Source organism: Drosophila navojoa, chromosome 2 (genome assembly GCF_054131105.1).
Source record: "Drosophila navojoa isolate 15081-1374.11 chromosome 2, UAZ_NAV_1.0, whole genome shotgun sequence".
NCBI classification, from domain to species: Eukaryota; Metazoa; Arthropoda; class Insecta; order Diptera; family Drosophilidae; genus Drosophila; species Drosophila navojoa.
The window spans coordinates 19083133-19103562 of record NC_142890.1 but is presented as its reverse complement, the minus strand read 5'-3'; the positions used below and the strand labels follow the sequence as shown (position 1 = coordinate 19103562).

Below are 20430 nucleotides of genomic sequence, written 5' to 3'. Positions count from 1 at the left end.
TTGTAATACTAACTAACAAATAAATATACATATTATATACATATATTCGTATATAGTACATTTGTTTTCAAACATCAAGAAACGATGAGCAATGCTTCGCTTGGTATTTTAATACAAATTATTCAAGACTCTTTCTACATAACATAATATGTTGCTGTTGCTGTTAAGTAACAGCAATTATATTATTCTCTTCGTCAAGTAAAGTCAACTGTTAATAAGAACATTCTATATATACCAAAGTCTGGTAAACAGCAGAGCTACTTTGCAGCACTGCTCATGATAACATAACAGTGCACCATACTCTTTTACTCCATAACATTCTCAACTAATGTTATTAAGCGCACTTCCTGTGTCTAACATTAAAAGCTGCTTAACAATTTATAATCAACCAATTAAAATGAATTTATTTATTGAGTAAATATTGCTCAATTTCCCTTGCATAAATATTTTCTTAATTTCCCTTGAATATTAATATCGCACTTAATTTCACACAAAGCTCTATCGAGCGCCATGCCCAATATGATTAAGTGCAGCTGTTAATTAATTCAATAGAAATTTGTCAAAAGTTCGTTGAAGATGGCCAAAGTTGGCAGTCACAGCCACAGCCAGACTCACTTAATAAATCTTGCATAATTATTATCAAAAAACTAACTAATTGATAATTAATGAAATAAAATGGCATCTCCTGTTAATATTCGTTATTCCAGCTGCTGTTATATTCAATTCAATTCCCCAGTGAGGCAATTATTCGTAAAGTGTAAGCAGCCTTCAAGTCTATCTCTCTCTTACTCTCTCTCTCTCTCTCTCTCTCTCTTTCTCTATGGAGTGCTCTCTTCCTGTCCTTAGCTTTGCCTGCAGTTTGGCTTTGCTCAATTTGTTGGCCATTTGCCTGCAGCACAAAAGGCCCAGCAGCAACTGAAAGCAGCGCATAATTAATGCGATTAGCAAATGCGAAAGTGTGTCGGTAATAACAACAAGGACAATGCTCGATAGGCGACAACAAAAAGGGACAACTAATGTTGACACAACGCCTCTTAAATACACTCTCCTTCACAGACGATGAAGCTATGCTATTGAAAGGGAAAAAGAAAAGAAAAACTAATTTGAGATATTGCGAAAATTACATTACATGATTACATTAAATGATATATGAAAAATATAATAAATTTAAAAATTAAAAACTATTTACTAATAATAAAGACTAATACTAAAATCTCTTAGCCCATTTGGGATGTTTGTCATGAATTTTGAAGAATTTGATGTTAGCCAGAATCAAGCAGAAATATTCATAAGCAAATAATAATTAATATTCCAGGATTTAATAAGAAACTGTGAAGTCTTCAGGCTATATTTACGAAAGAATGATTCAGAGCGATAAATAGGAGCATGAAATAATTAACTAAAATAATATCAATATAATATAATTTTAGCTATTATTGTTATTCCGAAACAAAGCAGAGTTACTAAGGACCTACATACACTATAGCTTAAAGAGTATCGCCTATGATTCCTACTGCGTTACGACCTTTGCAACATTGTTATAGTGCGCCCTACAAGGAGGCACTTAAGGCAAACGCATGAGGCGGACCAACCAGCGGAAATGTGTCGCAGCCATTTTGTCTAATTGGCTTTGCTACAAAGTAGAGATAAACCGGAAATGGCGCAGCATTTTTTTTTGGGTATTGCTGTACTTTATTTTTGCTATCCTGTTTTTTTTTTTTTTTGGCAACACTTTTGCTAATTAGTCGAACAAATATTTAAAGAGCAGTTGCATTAAACTTAAAGACAGATGCGACTGGCACTTTTTCATCGCCTCATTTCCTTAAAGTTTTCTTCTTTTTTTTTTTTTTTTTGTAATCTTTGCTTAAAAACTTTGGCCTGGCCATAAATCAAACAGCCCCTCTGGCCCTTAACAATTCCATTACAGAATTAAAAGCAAAGAGAACTTTCAAGACAAAAAGGAAAATAGTTATTAAATATTTCTTTGGCTCGATGGCTGAGAAAACTCTTTTGAGCCGCACCTACAAAACCGAATGCCAACACAGACACAAAGTTTTCCCAATGCTTTTCACTGTTTTGCTTAATTTTTCTTCGCTCCTCCCCAGTTTGTGTGCAAAAGTTTTTCCTATTTTTCTTTTGTATACTTTTCTGTGCGATGCGTGTGGAAAAGTCAAATGGTGCCTTCTTTTTATTTCAAGTCCTTGTGAAACTATTAATTTGCATGATTATCGTTTAAGCATAAATTCATTTAAACGACATTGTCGTTAGCAGACACAAATATATATATACACATACACACACACAGACACACACACATATATATATACGTATACATGGCAAAATGGCAGCAGTCACCTTGGCTTTCCACTGGCTGCAAGTAAACAAACTTTTAAATTCCATTAAGTGCAATAAATTTTGCAACTGATACAAGGCAAAAGGTAACGGTAAAGACGGCATCGTTGGCAGCACTGTCGTAAGGCTGTTGGCAGCGCCCTCTGTCGGGCATTATCGGCAACGTTTTTGCTGCACGTCTACGTCTTGGAGCACCTTTAAACATTGTGTGCACAAAGTTTAATTAGGCGCAGCATCTCATTAAGTTTCGTCTAAACGCGCATTTTACAACACTGCCAAGCGCATATCTTCAAGGGAATCAGCTAGGAGAGCTCTGTGGAGTATATACATACATACATATTTGAATTTTGCGTAGAAAAAAGGGCTCCTTAAGACTAAAGACTATATATAGATCGAAAAATATATATAAATACATTTAGAAACATATAGATAAAAATAATTATATGCAAAGTGAAAGAAACTAATCGAGTTAGCCTTCTATTAAATATCACAATAAGAAATTCTGGTTATTTTTCGTAACTTTTAGCTTGAACACTTTCTAAAACTGATTCAGATCGTATCTACTTAAAGGAAATAAAATTTACAGTTATTCAAAAAAAATTCTATTTTAAATGAAATGGAAGATAACTCATATTCGGGTCTCATTGCGGAAAGTCTCCGATTACATGTTGGCCGGAACGAAAAGCTGCATAAAATGCGTAGCGGATTACATGTTGAGGCGATGAAGATGATCCAAGAGTTGACTATGCTCGAGAAGCAGGAGCCTTCATGTGGCAAAACGAATTTGGAGCAGCGTGGCATGCTGCAGCTGCTCAATTATTTGATTGTCGACTATTTTAATTGGCATGGCTTTACGAACACAATGAAAACCTTTGCTCTAGAGACGGGCGAAAAATCGCGGCCGAAACCGCGTGATAAACTGCAACAGGAGCTGAAGGGGCAATTCAGACACTCCCATCTGCCCATCCTGTTGCAAATGGTATTGAAGGAATCTAATAAAGCTGACGACGCGTTGCTAGAGAAGAGTAAGTGGGAGCATATTCCAATCAGGGGAGACCAAATCCCAAAGAAGTTAAAAAAATTACAAGGACGTTTTCGTACGATAAAAGATATTTCATCGAAGGAAAAGCCTGACAAGAAGGTGAAAAAAGATGCTCAGGCCGGCGTGGGGGTTACAGATATGCCAGGTGAGGGCAAATCAGCCAGTCCTAAGGAGAAGAAATTGAAGAAAAACAATACTATAGCCAAAGAAAATCGAAACGAAGCCAATAATGAGCCCACAGCGGTCAAAGAAGATCAGTCTAAGAAATTGTCAAACAGTGCGAAAAACCTACGAAAATATAGTAAGGACCTCAAAAGTTTTCCCAAGCTCAGAAGTCTTAACCAGTTGAGGAGCATGGATGAGAGCAGGATAAGAGTAACATCAGCTCACGATACCATAAAAAAGGTGGATAGCTCGAATGGGCCGAAACCTAGTCCCAGAAAGGAGGCACTACAGAAAGTGGACAGCCTAAACGAATCTAGTCCTGGCAGTACACAAACCAATTCCCAGGTACTGCCAACGAGAATGGACCTATGGATGAGAGATAGCTTAAGTAAGGAGGGCCAGAGCAGATGGGAAAACTTACAAAAGTCATATCGGGCCATGCAAGACTACCCGGCCAAGGGGCTGCCCAAGACCCCGCTCACCTTGCATGAAACTTGCGCAATTGTTGACACTACTAGGACCCCCCTTAGCAAAGTAAATATACGGCAAAGAATGGTCGAGTCCAATAAACAGCGATCCAGAGCCCATTAGAACGTGACCAGGTTATATATAAATATTTGTTATTTTTTTCGGCTTAAACCCATTCCTGGAGCATCGTTTGCCACGAACTGACGCCGCATCTTGTGACTGTTTCCCAGACCGAAGCACAAGCACTTCACTACCTAGTGAATGTTATGATGATAACTATTCGAAACAATCAATTTGGCAAATTTGAAATGCTCGCTTTATATGGTACAAGAAAACAAATTAATTGACTTGATTTTATGAAATTTAAAAAAAGACAAATTTCGAAATAAATTGAAAATTACCTGCTTGAATCAAAAGCCATTGTGTTTTTATTAAATGCAAAATTTAGATTATATATAATTTCGGTTTAAAGCCCTCTTATATGCATTTGTCTGAGCAGCTGCGGCTCAGCAGTCGTCGAGGTCACCGAAGCACTTCAAGACGTCGTTCACTGCACTCTGACTTCAGCTCTTGAGACAGATCCAAAAACTTGGCAACGTCGTAGAAAAGTTCACCTAATGGCTAATGTATGCAGCCTCCACCTCAAGGTTATCTGCATGATTAACGAGCTGATGCCGTTAGCCCTGGGCTTGACAAAAAAAAAAAAAACTTTTTAGACAAAAAAAAAAAATAGTAAATAAAAAAGAGTAAAAGCTGAAGAACGAAGTAAGCACTCTATCAAATTTCATCACATTTCATCAGACAGACTTCGACAGGCTTTAAAATCACATTCGATTACCGATTCGACTTGAAACAGTTCGTAAAATAGAAATAAATTTAATTCGTTATCGATATATAAATTTCCATTGAAGTGTTGTTGTAATTTGTAATTTGGAAGTTCGTTATGGAAAATAGCTCGTACTCGAAGCTAATTGAGGATAGTATTAAGCTGCACTTCGAACGAAATGGCATTCTGGACGAGATGCGCAGTGGCCTGCATGTAAAGGTGCTGAACATGATGCGCGGCGAGACGGACTTGAAGAAGGAGGAGCCACTCTGTGGCGGGGATATGAGGCAGCGGGGCTTGGTGCAGCTGCTCAACTATCTGGTGGTGGACTACTTCGCCTGGTACGGCTACAAGCATACCCTGGAGACATTCGCCCTCGAAACGGGCGACAGGTGCCAGTTAAAGCCGCGCGAGCGGCTGCAGCGGGAGTTCGGCGATAACTTCGCCCAAAAAGATTTGCCCATTCTCCTGCAGATGGTGATGAAGCAGGCCAAACATATCAATGCGAAAAACTTGCCGCAATCCCCGCAGCAGGTCAACTTGAGCAGGAGGTTCATTGAAACCGTACCTCAGGAAAAGGATATTCCACCCGAGGGCAATCCAAGCAAAATGCCGAATTCGCCCTCCCCTCGTGTCGAGCCTAGCAAGGGCCCCACCGAGGGTGTTCCTAGCAAAGGGCCAAAGACCGCTACGCGCAAAGATGTCAAGCAGCCACAAGCCAAGGTGAATGTGCGAAAAGCTATGGCCGACTCCTCGAAGCTGCCGTCGACTCCGCCCCGTATGAAGCGTGTGAAGAAACCGGCGACGACAGCGAAGAAAACGCGATATAGTTCCGAATATGAATCTAGTTCGAGATGCACAACTGAGTCGGGTTCGGGCGATGATTCGTCCGATGATAGCGATGCCTTCGCAGCAATACCCAACCGGTATTATTATCGCGAGCAGGAGCCACCCGAGCAGGCCTATCAGAACGGCTTTGGCGAGGAGGGTCCCTACGAGATGCCCAGTCAATCGACTGTGCGCCGTCCACTGCGTCCACGCGGCCTTGGCAAGCGAAAGCCTCTGAAAATCGTCGAAATGCGCGATGACACCGACAAGGAGAAGCCACAGAGCAGCAGCAGGGATACCACTAATAAAAATGCCCCAGCTGCGAAGGATGCCAGTGCCAAGACTACGGAACAAAATACATCCAAACGTACAATATTTCAATCACTAATGGCAGTTAGCAAGCCCAAGTGCCCCGAAACTATGGTCGGCAGCATGCAGGAGACCTCCGACGATAGTCCCGAAGATAGCGATGAGTACATATAATTTGGAGTACATAATTTGCCAATTTATTGTTCGTTTCAAATGTGCTTACAAAATTCTTATGCTGTGCCATCAAGTCTTTGATACTTGAATATCTATTTTAGACAAGCAATAAAAATTCACAAAGGTTTTAGCTAAAATATGTAAAGAAATCCTGGGGCAAAAATGTGTTTTAGTGTTAGATTGGTGGATGTAAATTCTGTATGCATTAAGGTTATTATAGAAAATATATCAATATATCAATATATATTCCAATAAAGAATATATTTATATCGGAATATTATTGTTTGTAAGGTTTTAGCTAAAATATGTAATGCAATCTAGAGACAGAAATGTGTTTAAGTGTTAGATTGATAGATGAAGTATACATTAGAACTGTTGAAAATATTACAAAATATCAAATTATCGATATACTTTTCAACAAAAAATTTATTTATATCGGAATATCACTGTTTGTAAGGTTTTAGCTAAAATGCAATATATGGTGTTAGATTGATAGATGAAGTTTACAGTAAGAATGTTGAAAATATTATAAAATATTAATGCGATATATTTTTCAACAAGAAATATATTTATATCGGAATATTTTTCTTGTTATATTTTGATATTTTTGAACGGATTATTAATTTTTTATCAAACACCATTTTGATATTTTTTCAAATATTCAAATATCGATACGATATTTTATATTGGACTACCCCAGTATGCATTCATTTATAAGAAATATGCAAGTACTTCCTAAGCACACAACTAACTCGTTCAGCTCGACTTATTTGCCAGGCCCCATATCAACAGCATCATTAGCAAATGTCTTATGATATTTCTCTCTCTCCCTGAGCTATGCCTATTTAATATGCCATGGCATAGCACTGGCCATGGCAATATGACGGCAATTAGGGACTACCTTTTGGGGTTGACATGTTGAGCTGCATTGCGTTTCATTATAATTGAAGTCAATGTGGGAGTGCACGCAGAACTGCCTGGGCCGCAGAGTGCAGCAAATGCAAAACAGATGCGGTCTGTCAATTGAATTGCATTAATATGTCGTGCGAGTCTTAACACCATTAATTACATGACCAATGAGTCAATATTATGACAGTTTGCAACTGAGACTCTTGACGATGCCCCAAACGAGACAGCGACGTTACCAAAAGCCATAACAACAACAGCAACAACAGCAACGACAATGACAACATGGAGAGCTACATCCTCAATCAATTAATTAGGCATCTTCTGGCCTGGAGAGCCTTTCAGGCCTACTTGATTGATTTTATTCAGTTAAGAGCTGCAGAAAATTTGGCATATGATATTCAATATAGCAACGAATAATAGCAGAGTATTAAGGTCATCGACATACATATAGACCTATTTATTATCAGGCCGATAGTACTATGAGCTAGTCTCTCGTTCTGTTGAATAAAAATTATTGTTGATTAAATTATGATACCAAAACAAAGTCATCAGCTGCTATAAGACATAAGATCAGGAATATATAAGCAGACTATGGTATATATGAAACTATTTCAAAACAAGTAAACAATAAATGTAATAATATCTTGGAAAACATTTAATAATGTTGTTGAAATTTAAAAAGAGAAAATATTGAAAATAAATGTTCTTCATATCTTTTTTTCCTCTTAGTCCGATCTATTAAAAACCCATAAGAAATCCCATTCCCTTGCTGTGAAAATAGTTGATGGCTGCGTGAATCGCAATGTGTGTAATCATCATTTGGCGGATTCGAGTAAGAATCACGTGCATGTTGCTCACATGTCACCGGACCAACGATGACAGTCCCAGTGTCATTTCATTACTTCGCCATTTGCCATTTGCCATCGTCCAGTGTTCAGCGTCCAGCGTCACATTGTCCCACGCATGCCACTAATGAGGCTCGTTAGCGTGGTTGGTTTGTCCACTGCGTATTGCTGCTGCTACTTGCTGCTCCTGCTCCTGCTCCTGCTCCTGCTGCTGCTCCTGCTGCCCCGTAATGTATGCAATACGCCGAATTGTGCAAACGTACTGGGCAAATCGATAAAGTAATTTGGGCATTGCAAAACAAACGACTGGCAGCGGATAAGCCGCAAGCAAAGGGCAGCGTGAAGCAGTTGTTGCCCTCCGCGAAATGTGCCACCGGCAAATGTTGGCCACATAATTTTGTTTGGTTGCACCAGCACGTAACGGCATTGACTGCCTGACTGACTGACTGACAAACTGACAGACTCACTGACTGACTGTGTGCTTGAGAGAACTGTGAATCGCTGGACACTGTCCAGTTGGCAGTAGCCCATTGCCCGTTGCCTCTTGCCCCTTGCCCGTTGCCCGTTGCCCCTTGCCCGTTGCCCAGTCGCCTAATTGCAGCACCATCTTGCGGTTATGCGTTCTACGTGCGTTTGTCGCACGTTCGGCTAATTAAAATTGCATTTTTGCTACCCTTCGTTATTGATATAGCCGATGTACCATATGATATCATACGTGCTGAAGGGGTTGCCCGATGCGAGCAGTTGGAGTGGCTGCTGGTCACATTTTGTGGCCAATTATGAGCAGTATGCGAATGAAATATGAGAATATAGTAAAGGGAATTGCTTAAATTGAATAAGTTATTATTGCAGAGGATATATTAAATGCGACAATCTCAAAGAGAGTTAATGACTTTAATATAGTATATCCTTTTATTAAATATATATAATATAATATTATGTAATTTCCTTTAAATAATGAAGTTTTCCTGATGATCGTAGAGTCAAGTTTTATACAAATTATGATAACTTATAAGAATTTTGAATAAGAGATAGTTATATTGAGAGATAATTACACTTCTACAGTTTTCTTTTTTTTTTTTTCATTAAAGTTAAATTTAAAAATATATTAAAATGTCTTCTTATTCTGTTAAATTCATAATACACTTTAAATTTATTCAAATACAGATGGAAATAAATTATGCAAGTGTCAAAAATCAACTTTTAATAAAAAACCCAACAAGTTGAACAGTTTCCCCTGTCCCATTCGAGTTCCACATGGCGTATACGCAACAATAAAGCACATGTCACTCGCTTTAACTAGAGCCCAGAGTGATTTGAAGCAAATAATTTGTGGTTTCGACTTTCTCGACTTGTAAAATTTTTTTGCTCAGTTTTCATATTGTTTACAGCAAATTTGGTGTGGTCAACTTGGCTTGGCATGTTCAATGCTCATTTGTGGCTTTGCTTGGACTTGGCAGGACACAAGAACAAAATGGGCCTTAATCCAATCAAATATTTAGCCAAAAGTTGATGACCCTGTGAAATCAGTTCAAGCAGTGGGTATGCACAGCTAAATCTTCTTTTAAAGCTGTTCAAGCGTAAATATCTTCAATTAGTCAGCTAACCAAGGTAGAAGATATTTTTTATTATATTAGCTATTAAATTATTTAGAATTTTATTCAAAGTTCAATTGTTACACAAGAGAAAATTGATATTTTAACGAAAACATTACAATTTTAATCAATGCTGTTTACAGGGTATTAAAAGTCTATCAGAAGCCACTAACTAGTGGCATCTTAGTGGTTTAATTTATGTTTTTGATATGCTTAAGTTTTTGCAACAACAAATGACAACGCGAGCGACGCTGATGAGTTGACAAAAGCTTAATGACACTTAACGTAAGCAAACAGGCACACACACACACACACACACTCAGGCACACACCCACGTACTAACGCACACGAACGCCATTTTGTAAGCAGCGATGCGAAAAACGTATTTTAGTGATTTTTAATGCGAAAGCAATTTGAAAAGTTTGTTTGCCAAAAGTTGAAATGATAGAGACATGTAGTCGATGGTGGTGCCCTGGTGTGGGGCGCATTGGGTGGTTGCGAATGCTCTCGGCTGGCTGACAACTCGAACTTGTGGGTGGCTGATTAGGCAGCCACAAACACACACACACACACACACAGACACACATTTTTGAGGCTGTGTGCGACAGCCGCGCCACAGCTGATTGAAATAATTGCGGGCTTAGCTGTGTCTGTGTGTTCTGGTGTGTGTGTGTGTGTCTGTAGGTGTATGCATGACTTGGCTGTCTTTTAGTAGACCTGTAAATTATCAAATGTGTAAATTAGTTCGTAAGCAGAAGTTGCTGACAGGTAAACGAAATAATGGCAGCATAAACAGTTAATTGGAGCTGCTGTGGCAAGGAAAACGAAACAGAAAAGTAAATAAATGGGAATCGAAAAGAAATGGGCAGAAAACAGAAAGTATCACTGATAGAGTAGATATGGCAAGTTAATTCTGTTTATGTTAATATTAGCAGAAGCTGTCGATGTTAATAATTATTTATTATGCTATTAACAGAAAGACGTTTGCTAACAGTTATGCTTTCATACTCTTTTCATAAATACATAATGTTAGAATTAGCAGAGGCTGTAAACAATATAAGTTCGATTTTATGTTATTAACAGAGAGAAACAAATTCATTGAGAGTTTTAGTTATTGCTTCCAGCATAGTAACATTTCACGTATACATAATATTAGACCTAACATAATATTGATAATTATTATAATAATTTGTCAGTGAACATACACAATATATTAATAGATATATCAATATATATATATATCAAAATGCAAAAGCTCTAACGAATTCCCATCCAAATAATTCTTATAAATGCTTAACGTTTTAGATCCCAATTGAAGTTCAGAAAAACCTACACAAGCACAATTTATTTGCGTTGGGATTTTGGCCAAGTTTATGCGGCAATAATTGCTTAAAGAGACTAAAAATAAAGGAAGTTAACTACTTTGCTCGATTATCACGAGGCATTTGTAGGAAATTTCATGTTAGATGCTTGTTACAACAAAGTGTTGTCTACTCTATTAAGTTTTCCATTACGGATGATAGCGATCAATGGCTTGGCGCTAAGTTCAAGAAAACTCATACACACACACACATATGCACACTCACACACTAAACAAATTTGCGCAAGTTGAAACGTAAATCGAATAAAAGGCCCAAAGTAAAAGCAGTTACCAATATGGATACAGGCTGCAGATGCTGCTACTTTGGCGCCGACAAGGACACAGGCATACCAGAAGTGGCAGGAGAAGAAGAGGGAGTACAGGAGAAACAAGTGCAATGTGTGATTGTGTGTGTGTGTGTGTGTGTGTGTGAGGGGGCGTCATGACAACAATGGCATTTTGATACTTTTGTATGAGATTTAATGAAATTTGAATCCTTTTGTTGAGTGGAATGACGGCGTGCGAGAAACTGTGAAAAAGGAAGAGTGGCAGGGGCAGAGAGTGAGAGAGAGAGAGCAAAAGAGACATAGGCAAATACGGTGACTAAGAGCGAGAAAGGTAATGTGAGAGAAGGAAACAAGCTGCAGGCGAAACTGTCTTGTCTGCCAATGTCATGTCATGTAGTTGAGGTATTTTCGGCTCTCTCTCTCTCTGTCTCTTTGGGTGTATGTGTGAATAAGTGTCTGTGTGAGTGGGTGTCTGTGCGAGTGCCTATGTGTGATATGATATGTGTGTGTGTGTATCACAACAATAGTAAAACAATCTTCTTAATGCACACTTTGGCCTAAAGGAATTTTTCACTTGTAAGACGAAACTTGTAAACACAGACACACGCACACACACACACACACACACACGCACTCACATACAGATAAAGAGCAAGAGAAATGCCGTCAGTTGGCTATCAGCGTCTGTTAAGCTAGTGTTTGTCTGTGGGTGTGTATTTATATAAGATATATGTACATATATTGACAAAGAAACATGTTAATAAACAGCTGGAAGTTTGCTTTATTATCATCAGCTCAAAAGCAAGCAGGACGCCACGCAGAAAGGAAGTAAAAGCCAGGCTGAAGACTTTTGGGAATTGCCCTAAAAAGGGTTCCCTTGTCTGGCAGTGTCTCTGTGTGTGTGTGTATGAGAGGGTCTTTGTGTATGTGTATGTGTATGTGTGCGAGCTTGAATGGAAGCTGAGGTATCAATAACAATGTACAGCAGTCAGGCAACAACAACAACAACAACAACAATGATGAGCTTCTTTATTAGTTGCTTGTGGGTAAAAATGACAAAGATGTCCTTTGCCTTGAGAGGCACAAACACACACGCTCGCACACTCAGACCCTCGCCAGGACCTTTGTCTATGTGCTACTTATAGCCGAACTTGAACCCTAAGACGAGCCGCTGCGGTCTGTGGGTCTATTTGTGTGCACAGTTAAAACAATTTTGATTGTGAATAACTGAGTTAGACGTGAGTATAACACATGCTGTGTGTGAATCAATTCTAGATATATTCACATTTGAATTACTTAACTGCTTGCCTAACTAAATAAGAGACGAGATTACTCTTTCACAATCTTGTTATATAAAACGATTTTAGTTAATGCAAATAAGTCATGAATATGCAATGAGTGCTAACTGTAAATGGAAATCTTTAAATCTTTAAGAATTGGGAATATATTAAGTATTATTATTATTATTATTATTATTATTATTATTATTATTATTATTATTATTATTATTATTATTATTATTATTATTATTATTATTATTATTATTATTATTATTATTATTATTATTATTATTATTATTATTATTATTATTATTATTCTTATTATTATTATTATTATTATTATTATTATTATTCTTATTATATTATTATTATTATTATTATTATTATTATTATTATTATTATTATTATTATTATTATTATTATTATTATATATTATTAATTATAATTCCAAGTATATTAAATATTCCTTAGATCTCAATAATAAAGTATTAATAAATTCAAATTGAAACTAAAATACCAATACAATTGCTCATTTCGTATTTGAAAATCGCTATAAACTAATTAATATCTAATTAATTTATAGTCCTGAATCGAAATCAGATTGAAAACCACATTTACATTATACTATTTGGTTTTGTAGAACATAATCAAAGTTTGTCTTAGAAACTGATAAATGAAAATCTCTTTGTGTAAACCCTTTTATAATTAAAAGTTGGCCCCAGATGCCAAACCCCGTCAAATTTCCATTAGAGATTTATGCTAAATGAATTGCAGACTTACTTAAAACATTTAATAGGCTGTTGTAATAATAGATTGTAATATGTGTGTGTGTGTGTGTATCTGTGTTAACTATTTTTGGCAACTAAATTTAGTTGGAAATTCATTTTGGCCTGGCAAGTGTTAATATTGTCTGACTGCTGGCAATCCAACATTTAATTTTTGCCACTCCAACTTGTATAACAACCTGAACATGCAATTATTTTGCCAAATCACTCACTCTCTCTCTCTCTCTCTCTCTCTCTCTCTCTGTGTTGCTCTCTTTAGCAATTTCGACTTGAAGGTAAAATTGCATTCAAGGAAATTGCGTCAAGTGTGCTGAAATTGGCATTGTTCGCCCAGCAAGCGTTGAATGCCAATGTGACCACATGGAAATTGCTCAACAGGGCGTATACTTAATAAAAGCAGCAAGTACATTTTCGACTGCCTCCCATATTAGCGGTTGAGGTAAACACCGTACTGCACATATTTCTTAAACATTTCTTCCTCTTCTTATTTTTGTTAGCTATCAGTCGATGCTATGCGTACAATTTTTAATTAAAAAATTAATCATACGGGCCGCAGGAAACGGAAAAGTGTTGCTCGCTGCGGATGTGTGGGGTAGGCAAAGAGGAATGTGCGACTAGTTGCGCTTTGTTGCTTTTCTCTTTTTTTGGACTTGAAGATAAATTTTAGCCGTGCGCATTTTATGGCAGGTTCCTTGACGAAATATGCGTGTGGTTGTCATGCTCTCACCCTCTCATACTCATTTCCTCTCTCTATCTCCCATCCTTCTCTCTCGGTTCTATTTGTGTTTGGGTGTTTCGAAAAAGTATGCAGTAAGTTTATGAAAATTCTTTGTTTACGCCAAGGTGTGCATGTAAGCATGTGTGTGTGTACTCATTTATGTGTACGTACATATGTATGTGTGTGTGCTAGGTAAATTGTCTCGGTTTGTTAATTTTGCGTTCCTGTCAAATTTATATGCTGGTTAGCTCCAAGCAAACTTTCAGCTGACAACCGTATTTTGTTTGTGTTCGTTTCTAATTTATGAGCACAATTAGATAGGTGGCACACTGTGCAGGATCAGTTTTAAGCTCGAACAAGCATTGTTTGCCCGTAGATTTAAGAGTAATTAAAATTCGTTTGCTCTCCAACATTTTAAGCTAGACCATTTCCTGTAGCCACTCGAATTGATTTTGAAACATATTACATTTTGTGCTCAAACTGTTGAAGCTGGGCTTAATAAAATCGAATAGCTGTTAAACGTTGAACTGATTAACAGTCTATGTTAAGGCATTAACAGGCAGAAATGAAAGAGCAGCTCTGCTAACAACACACTTCAGTGCTTAACAGTTTCTGTTATTGCATAAATATAATTAAAATAATAACTATACAGAACATTCCACCATAAACACCTAAAATCGAATATATCAGCAATTATCAGGTAGCTCACATAAAATTGTAAAATCTGTTAATCTCTGTTAATCTTACATAAAACCACAAGAAGAAAACAAAACTACAAATATACATTTACTGCTGCCTTTTCACTTTTTACAATGCAAATAAATTAGAGTCCAACTGATATCCCTTTTACACACGCATGTTGGCCCACACAAAGAAAGATTTGCATGAAAAACATTTTGCAGGAAAACACAAAACGTAACTGGAGCAACACATTGGTAATGCAAACAACACACGACACGCACACCAGCACACACACACACAGGTGCACGCATACATAAGCTATTTGAATGCCTAAATATTTTACAAACTAATATCAATTCAATTTGTATGCATTGAGAAATTGTATGTGTGCGTGTATGCGTGTGTGTTCATGGACACCAAGGCATCAATGGGGCATTCCGACACACACAGGTGACACAAGCTGCTCCAATAATTTATGTATTTCTAATAAGAGTAACATTCACATGTTATTGTTGTTGGGTGACAACACAATTTGAGGTTATGTGTAAGTGAGCACTGCCCATGCGAGCAGCAGAGTTGCCAGTTTAGCCTATTTCAGGCTAGATCTAGGCTTGATAATAAATGATATGGAATAACCATGAATTGCGGCAGCCTATGCAGAACTCTTAGTCCTTAAGAGAACTATAGAACCGGCGAAACTGTTGTCTATGCCATCTACATTTATATTGTCTGTCTGTATATCTGTCTCTCTCTCTCTTTCTCTCTCTCTCCCCTCTTTCTCTCACTCTCTCTCTTTCTCTTTCTCTCTCTCTATATATCTCCCTCTCTTCATCTCTCTCACTCCCTTGTCGGACTCAACATTTGAGCGACACAGTCATTGAGTGAAAGTTGCCCTATATAAGGAGCAGCAGCTACAGCATTTCTTCAGTCGTCCCAGGCCTGGTGAAGTGAAGAAAGTGAAGTAAAGTGAAGTGCCGTGACGTGAAGTGAAGTGAAGGGAAGTAAATAATCAGTGATCGTTGAGCAAATCACTAAAGACTTAGAGGAAATAATTCAAGCAATACTTGGAAGAAATACTTAGAGGTAATACTTAAGGGAAGTATTTAGATTGCCGGCTATATAATATGCTGATTTAAGTTTACTGTCCGATTTAATTATCTATATATCAATACAATATTATAAGTACACTATCTAGAAATAAACACAATTTTAATTCAAACTTTAACTGTAATGTCTTAATTTTCAAATAAAATTTTCGCGCTTCTGTTAACCGTATGGTATATTACTGGTAACAAACAGAAGTATTTTTTAGGCACAAACGTGCATTCATTATATCGACAGTTTGGAAGCTATCGATAAGTGTCCAACCAATGAAACTACGTGGTAAGCAAGCAGAATAATGGCAAATAAACCAAAAGACGAGGAAAGCACAAATGATTGGGATCAGAGCGATGAAGATGACAACTGGGATGATTGGGGCGATGGCGAGGAAGATGAGGATAAGTTTGTACACATTGAAAAAGAACAGGAACCTGAAAACAAAAAAACAACGAAAGAGAAACCAGAAACAAATGCTAAAGCTCAGCCCGAGACAACAGCTGCTCCTCCTGCACCCACCTCTTCTTCTTCCTCCTCCACTGGCTGGGGCTTATGGAGCGGCAAGTTGAGCTCTGTGCTGAGCACTGCTACCGAGGGCCTGGGCAACATTACAACCCAAGTGAATCAGGGACTTAATCAGATAATTGGCGTACCCGATCCCGAGGAACTGGCACGCATAAATGCAGCCGAGGAGGCATCTAAGCCGAAGCCGGAACCGCCAATCAGAGACGAAGATTCGCCACAAACAGGTGCGGAAAAATCCGACGCTGGAGGTGTACCTGCATTTAATCTTGGATTGGTCACAACTATCGGCTCGAAAGTCCTCAACACAGGCCTGGACACTCTCGAGGGCATTGGCAAAAAGACAATGACCATATTGCAAGAGAACGATCCTAAGCTGATGAACAAACGCAAATTGCTAGGACTCGAGGCGAACAAACCCAATTTGAGTGCCGTGCTGCTGGAAGCGAAAAAGGATGCAGATCAAATGGAGCAGTCGCTGCAACAACTGCAAGCGGAGAAGCGTAAGGCACAGCTACGATTCGAAGTGCTCTTTGAGAACTATTGCGGCCTGATGCACTACGAGGCTCTGGAAATACTATCAAAAGAGTCGCGACTCAAACTGGACACGCTGCGCGATGCAGTTAGCGGGCAGGCGCTAAGCGAGCTGCAGGCAAGAATAACTTAATATTATTATACATTATATGTTGATCAAATTTTGTGCTGCAGGAAACTATTGGCGAGGTCAAGGAGCTACTGGAACTAGAGGATCTGGAATGCGACAGCGAAGGCGACTATACAGCTGAAGAACTTGGCGAGCGCTTGGCGGCCACGATAGCTGACGCAGAGCTGGGTATTAAGTTCGAAGATGTCGCTAGGTGACTGAGCATAAATAATCACAATTAAATGCACAGACTAATGATGGCACTACCTTTGCAGTCATTGGTCAGAAGCGCTGAAGTGGCTCAGCTCGGAAGAGGCAGCCGTTGCGGACCTGGAACAAGCCTATGAGAAGAGCATCAATGCATTGAGTGAAGCCAGTGCCCTGCAAATGTGCAAACTGCACAAAATCGCTGAACTGATGCTGGTGAAGCCCCATCACAGCACTGCCAACGAAGTGGATGGCATTGTGCAACTCTGCAAGCAATTCAACGGACATCTCCAGGGACTAACACAACGATTCGCCGCGCATCTAAGCAGCAAGAGCGATGCCGCCGGCTCAGAAGAATGCAAAGCGAGGGTCAACACCTACTTTAGCGAAATGTTGTCCGCCGTAAAGTACATAGAGCAGGCCTATAAACTCTTTACGCCCATATTGCAATTGGGCGCCGTCTAATAAAATGTTGTTATAATACCATATTATAAAGAATTAGCTATCTATTTGTCCTCATCTTGTGTAATGGCTTTTTGTTTTTATATAAATATGTAATGAATTATTTTCGCTATGTGATACATTATTCAAGTTGATATTTTTTTGCGAAATCCTATTGGATTTATTGAAATCCAATCAAAAATGAAGCAGAGGCTGCTTATTGACCTTTGCAGGTGCTGTTATTAAGAGTTATACATGAACATATGCCTAATAATATTCTCGGGGTAAGCTGTATGAGGATTTGATATTCATAGTATGGACAAATGTATATAAAGCGTTTACAAACATCCAAATATTTTTAACAAATTATCAAATACCTGTTAAGTTTTACATATTCAGTTAACATTTCAAACGATAACACACAGAACGGATTCTTTAAGAGTTTGTCTTGTTTTTTTTTTATTTATTACTAATTATACAAATCATATATTTCATATTTTTTACCTCGGTCTCGTAGTTTACAGCATACAATTTGAACAATCTTTAAGCTTAATAATTATCAACCGCAAAATGAAAATGAACTGCCGAACAAAGAGATTTAGCAGCTGCTTAACAACAAATAACATATTGGTTTATATAAAGATCAATTTGTTGTTTTTTGTCTTGAATTACTCTGCTTTGCGTGGCTGTTCATTGTTTTGGTAACAGATGCGCGTTCAACAATATTTAAAATCTCAAATCGGGCTTATACTTAAGCATATATCTGCAAGAGAGAATTGATATTAAATGGATAATTCAAATAAATGGAATATTTCGGGCTATTTACTTGTCCAATGTCTCCCAAAATTTACTCAGCACAGCGCGATCCAAATGCCTTTTGTTTTGTGATAGACGCAGTAGCGTCACCGACCAGCGCTCCACATTCGCATCCAGTTTCAGCTCACTGAAGCACAAGTGAAAAGCGCAAACTGCAATACAACAGGAAATTTAATATGCTTGATTATAATTTCAGCTGTGGGTGTTTACTCTTTGAGAATATTTCCACGGGGTTGCCATCCCAGGGCCAGCCCTTGAATTGCCACTGTGGACCCATGACAAAAACAGCGACAACGCGCTGCCAATCCTGTTGGCTGAGCTTGATGGGGTTGTCCACAACCCGATACGAGACCGTCTGATTGTTACGTTTACGCTGAAATAATTTTATAATTATTAAGTAGAACTAGAAACGATATGAATTTTGCTTTACATGCAGCAGCACTTCGCTCTCACGCTGACAGCCCTGCAGCTTCTTTTCTGACGTAGACATGAAGCGCAAATCCTGCAGTATATCCTTAACATTTAACATTGTTATAAGGCTCGTGTTGGCAGAAGGTATAATTATAATGGGTGTACGCGAGGGTCGCTTCTGTGGACCGTTCGCTGGCAGTTGTCGAGCCTGCGCCGTGGGCAGCAGATCCTTGGGCCCGCGTGCAACAGCTGTGGGTGTGGCTGCCGCGGCACCAGCACCATGGGGCATATTCGCCTGAGCCTTTCGTTGCGCCAGCGAACCCTCTGTCACGGATTTGAGCGACATGCCGTGATATGTGCCCAACGTATCGATTTTAAAGCCTTCAGTCTCCTCCTTCTGACGATTGAAACGCTCCTGATCGTAACGATTGTATTGTGATAGCTGCGGTTGAGGCTTAGTGATGCGCGCCGGTTCAGGCATCTTAATTGGATTAGCTGCCTGCGGACGATTGCGTCCCTCCTCACGTGCCTTAATGCCCTGTAGCATAGCGAAAATATTCTTGGCAAATACTTTGCCTGTGCTTTGCAGCACCGATGTGCGTGTACGCCATTGCCTTTCGCGGCTTATAATATCCTTGGTGGAGTCCACATCGTAGTCGAGAATAGCGCGCAGATCTGTGCCCATGGCCTCCTCATTGTCTGTACGCTTGATTGTGGTACGCTTGTTGGCCAGACGTTTCGCTTTTATGGCCGCAATCTTTTCAACTGACATTGTCTCTGACAGCGACTTGATGTTGTCCATGTTGACGGCCGTCTCCTTTTGGTTGACATCCCAGCGTGCAGCCAACTGCTCGCGCACCTTCTGCACCTGGGTCTCCTCGAAGCGAGCCTTTTTGGCCGCCGTCTCACCGCTAGTTGCCGCATCTCCATCCGCTGTTCGCTTCACTTGTGTGGGTATCTCCAATGGTGCACTCTTGTCTATGCTGGCACATGTCTGTGTCTCGCCATTCAGATAGGCGAGCAGCTCCTTACGATCGGGCCGATTCACGGCGGGTATATCCTCGGCTGCACACTGACGCACATACACCGAATGCTGTAGCATAACATTCTTGAGCAGATACAGTAAGCATTCGAGTGTATAATATTCGCGTGGAGCCCCCTTTTTGCCAGAGCTGCAAAAATATTGCGTTGACAAAGAAGAGAAAGGGTAGAATATAACAATATTATAAGCGAATAGCTGATTAGCAATTTACCCATATTTGAGATAGTTGGTTTTAACATTTTTGGGCCAGGAGAATTCACCAAATATAATTTGATTATCACGCTCGATTATTTCCTTTTTGTTTATGTTGTATTGCCGCAAGAGACTTAGCGGATCCGCCATTTTTGTCTAGCCTTCGTTTTGCGCTGCACGAGGGGCCGTCCTTGTCTCTGTTATTGTAACAATTTATTAGGTAAACAGGCAAAACAAATATATACGATAATGTAACACAAAATGAAAATTTTACAAAGTTATTTAAGCATATATTTTATTTCTCACATCGCGTATTTTGGTTTGCTGCTGCTTCTTCTTCAACCAACCGAAACTGTCAGACGCAGCTATTCGATAGCACGGCACTTAAGCGTTGCCACACAACATAAGTAATCGATATATTTGTCAGTCTATTG

At 38.9% G+C, this 20430-nt stretch overlaps 4 protein-coding genes across 4 annotated transcripts; 3 read left to right on the top strand and 1 right to left on the bottom strand.

Moving 5' to 3' along the window:
- Nucleotides 1-2857: 2857 nt before the first annotated feature.
- LOC149092224 (uncharacterized) lies at nucleotides 2858-4443 on the top strand. Its single transcript, XM_089261799.1, has one exon. It carries the CDS (start codon nucleotides 2969-2971, stop codon nucleotides 4148-4150), a length of 1182 nt encoding a protein of 393 aa, XP_089117925.1. The 5' UTR covers nucleotides 2858-2968; the 3' UTR covers nucleotides 4151-4443.
- A 369-nt stretch (nucleotides 4444-4812) lies between these two features.
- LOC108651142 (uncharacterized) lies at nucleotides 4813-6301 on the top strand. The gene has a single exon (XM_030383168.2). It carries the CDS (start codon nucleotides 4971-4973, stop codon nucleotides 6162-6164), a length of 1194 nt encoding a protein of 397 aa, XP_030239028.1. The 5' UTR covers nucleotides 4813-4970; the 3' UTR covers nucleotides 6165-6301.
- Nucleotides 6302-15957: 9656 nt separating this feature from the next.
- LOC108658976 (protein FAM114A2) lies at nucleotides 15958-17680 on the top strand. Its single transcript, XM_018111669.3, has 3 exons — nucleotides 15958-16896; nucleotides 16953-17101; nucleotides 17163-17680. The coding sequence occupies exons 1-3, from the start codon at nucleotides 16024-16026 to the stop codon at nucleotides 17557-17559; spliced, it is 1419 nt and encodes a 472-aa protein (XP_017967158.1). The 5' UTR covers nucleotides 15958-16023; the 3' UTR covers nucleotides 17560-17680.
- Nucleotides 17681-18182: 502 nt separating this feature from the next.
- On the bottom strand, nucleotides 18183-20347 carry hyx (cell division cycle 73 hyrax). Its single transcript, XM_089259632.1, has 5 exons — nucleotides 20016-20347; nucleotides 18782-19934; nucleotides 18562-18724; nucleotides 18362-18503; nucleotides 18183-18298 (listed from the first exon to the last, which is right to left on the bottom strand). The coding sequence occupies exons 1-5, from the start codon at nucleotides 20144-20146 to the stop codon at nucleotides 18262-18264; spliced, it is 1626 nt and encodes a 541-aa protein (XP_089115758.1). The 5' UTR covers nucleotides 20147-20347; the 3' UTR covers nucleotides 18183-18261.
- Between the last annotated feature and the right edge of the window lie 83 nt (nucleotides 20348-20430).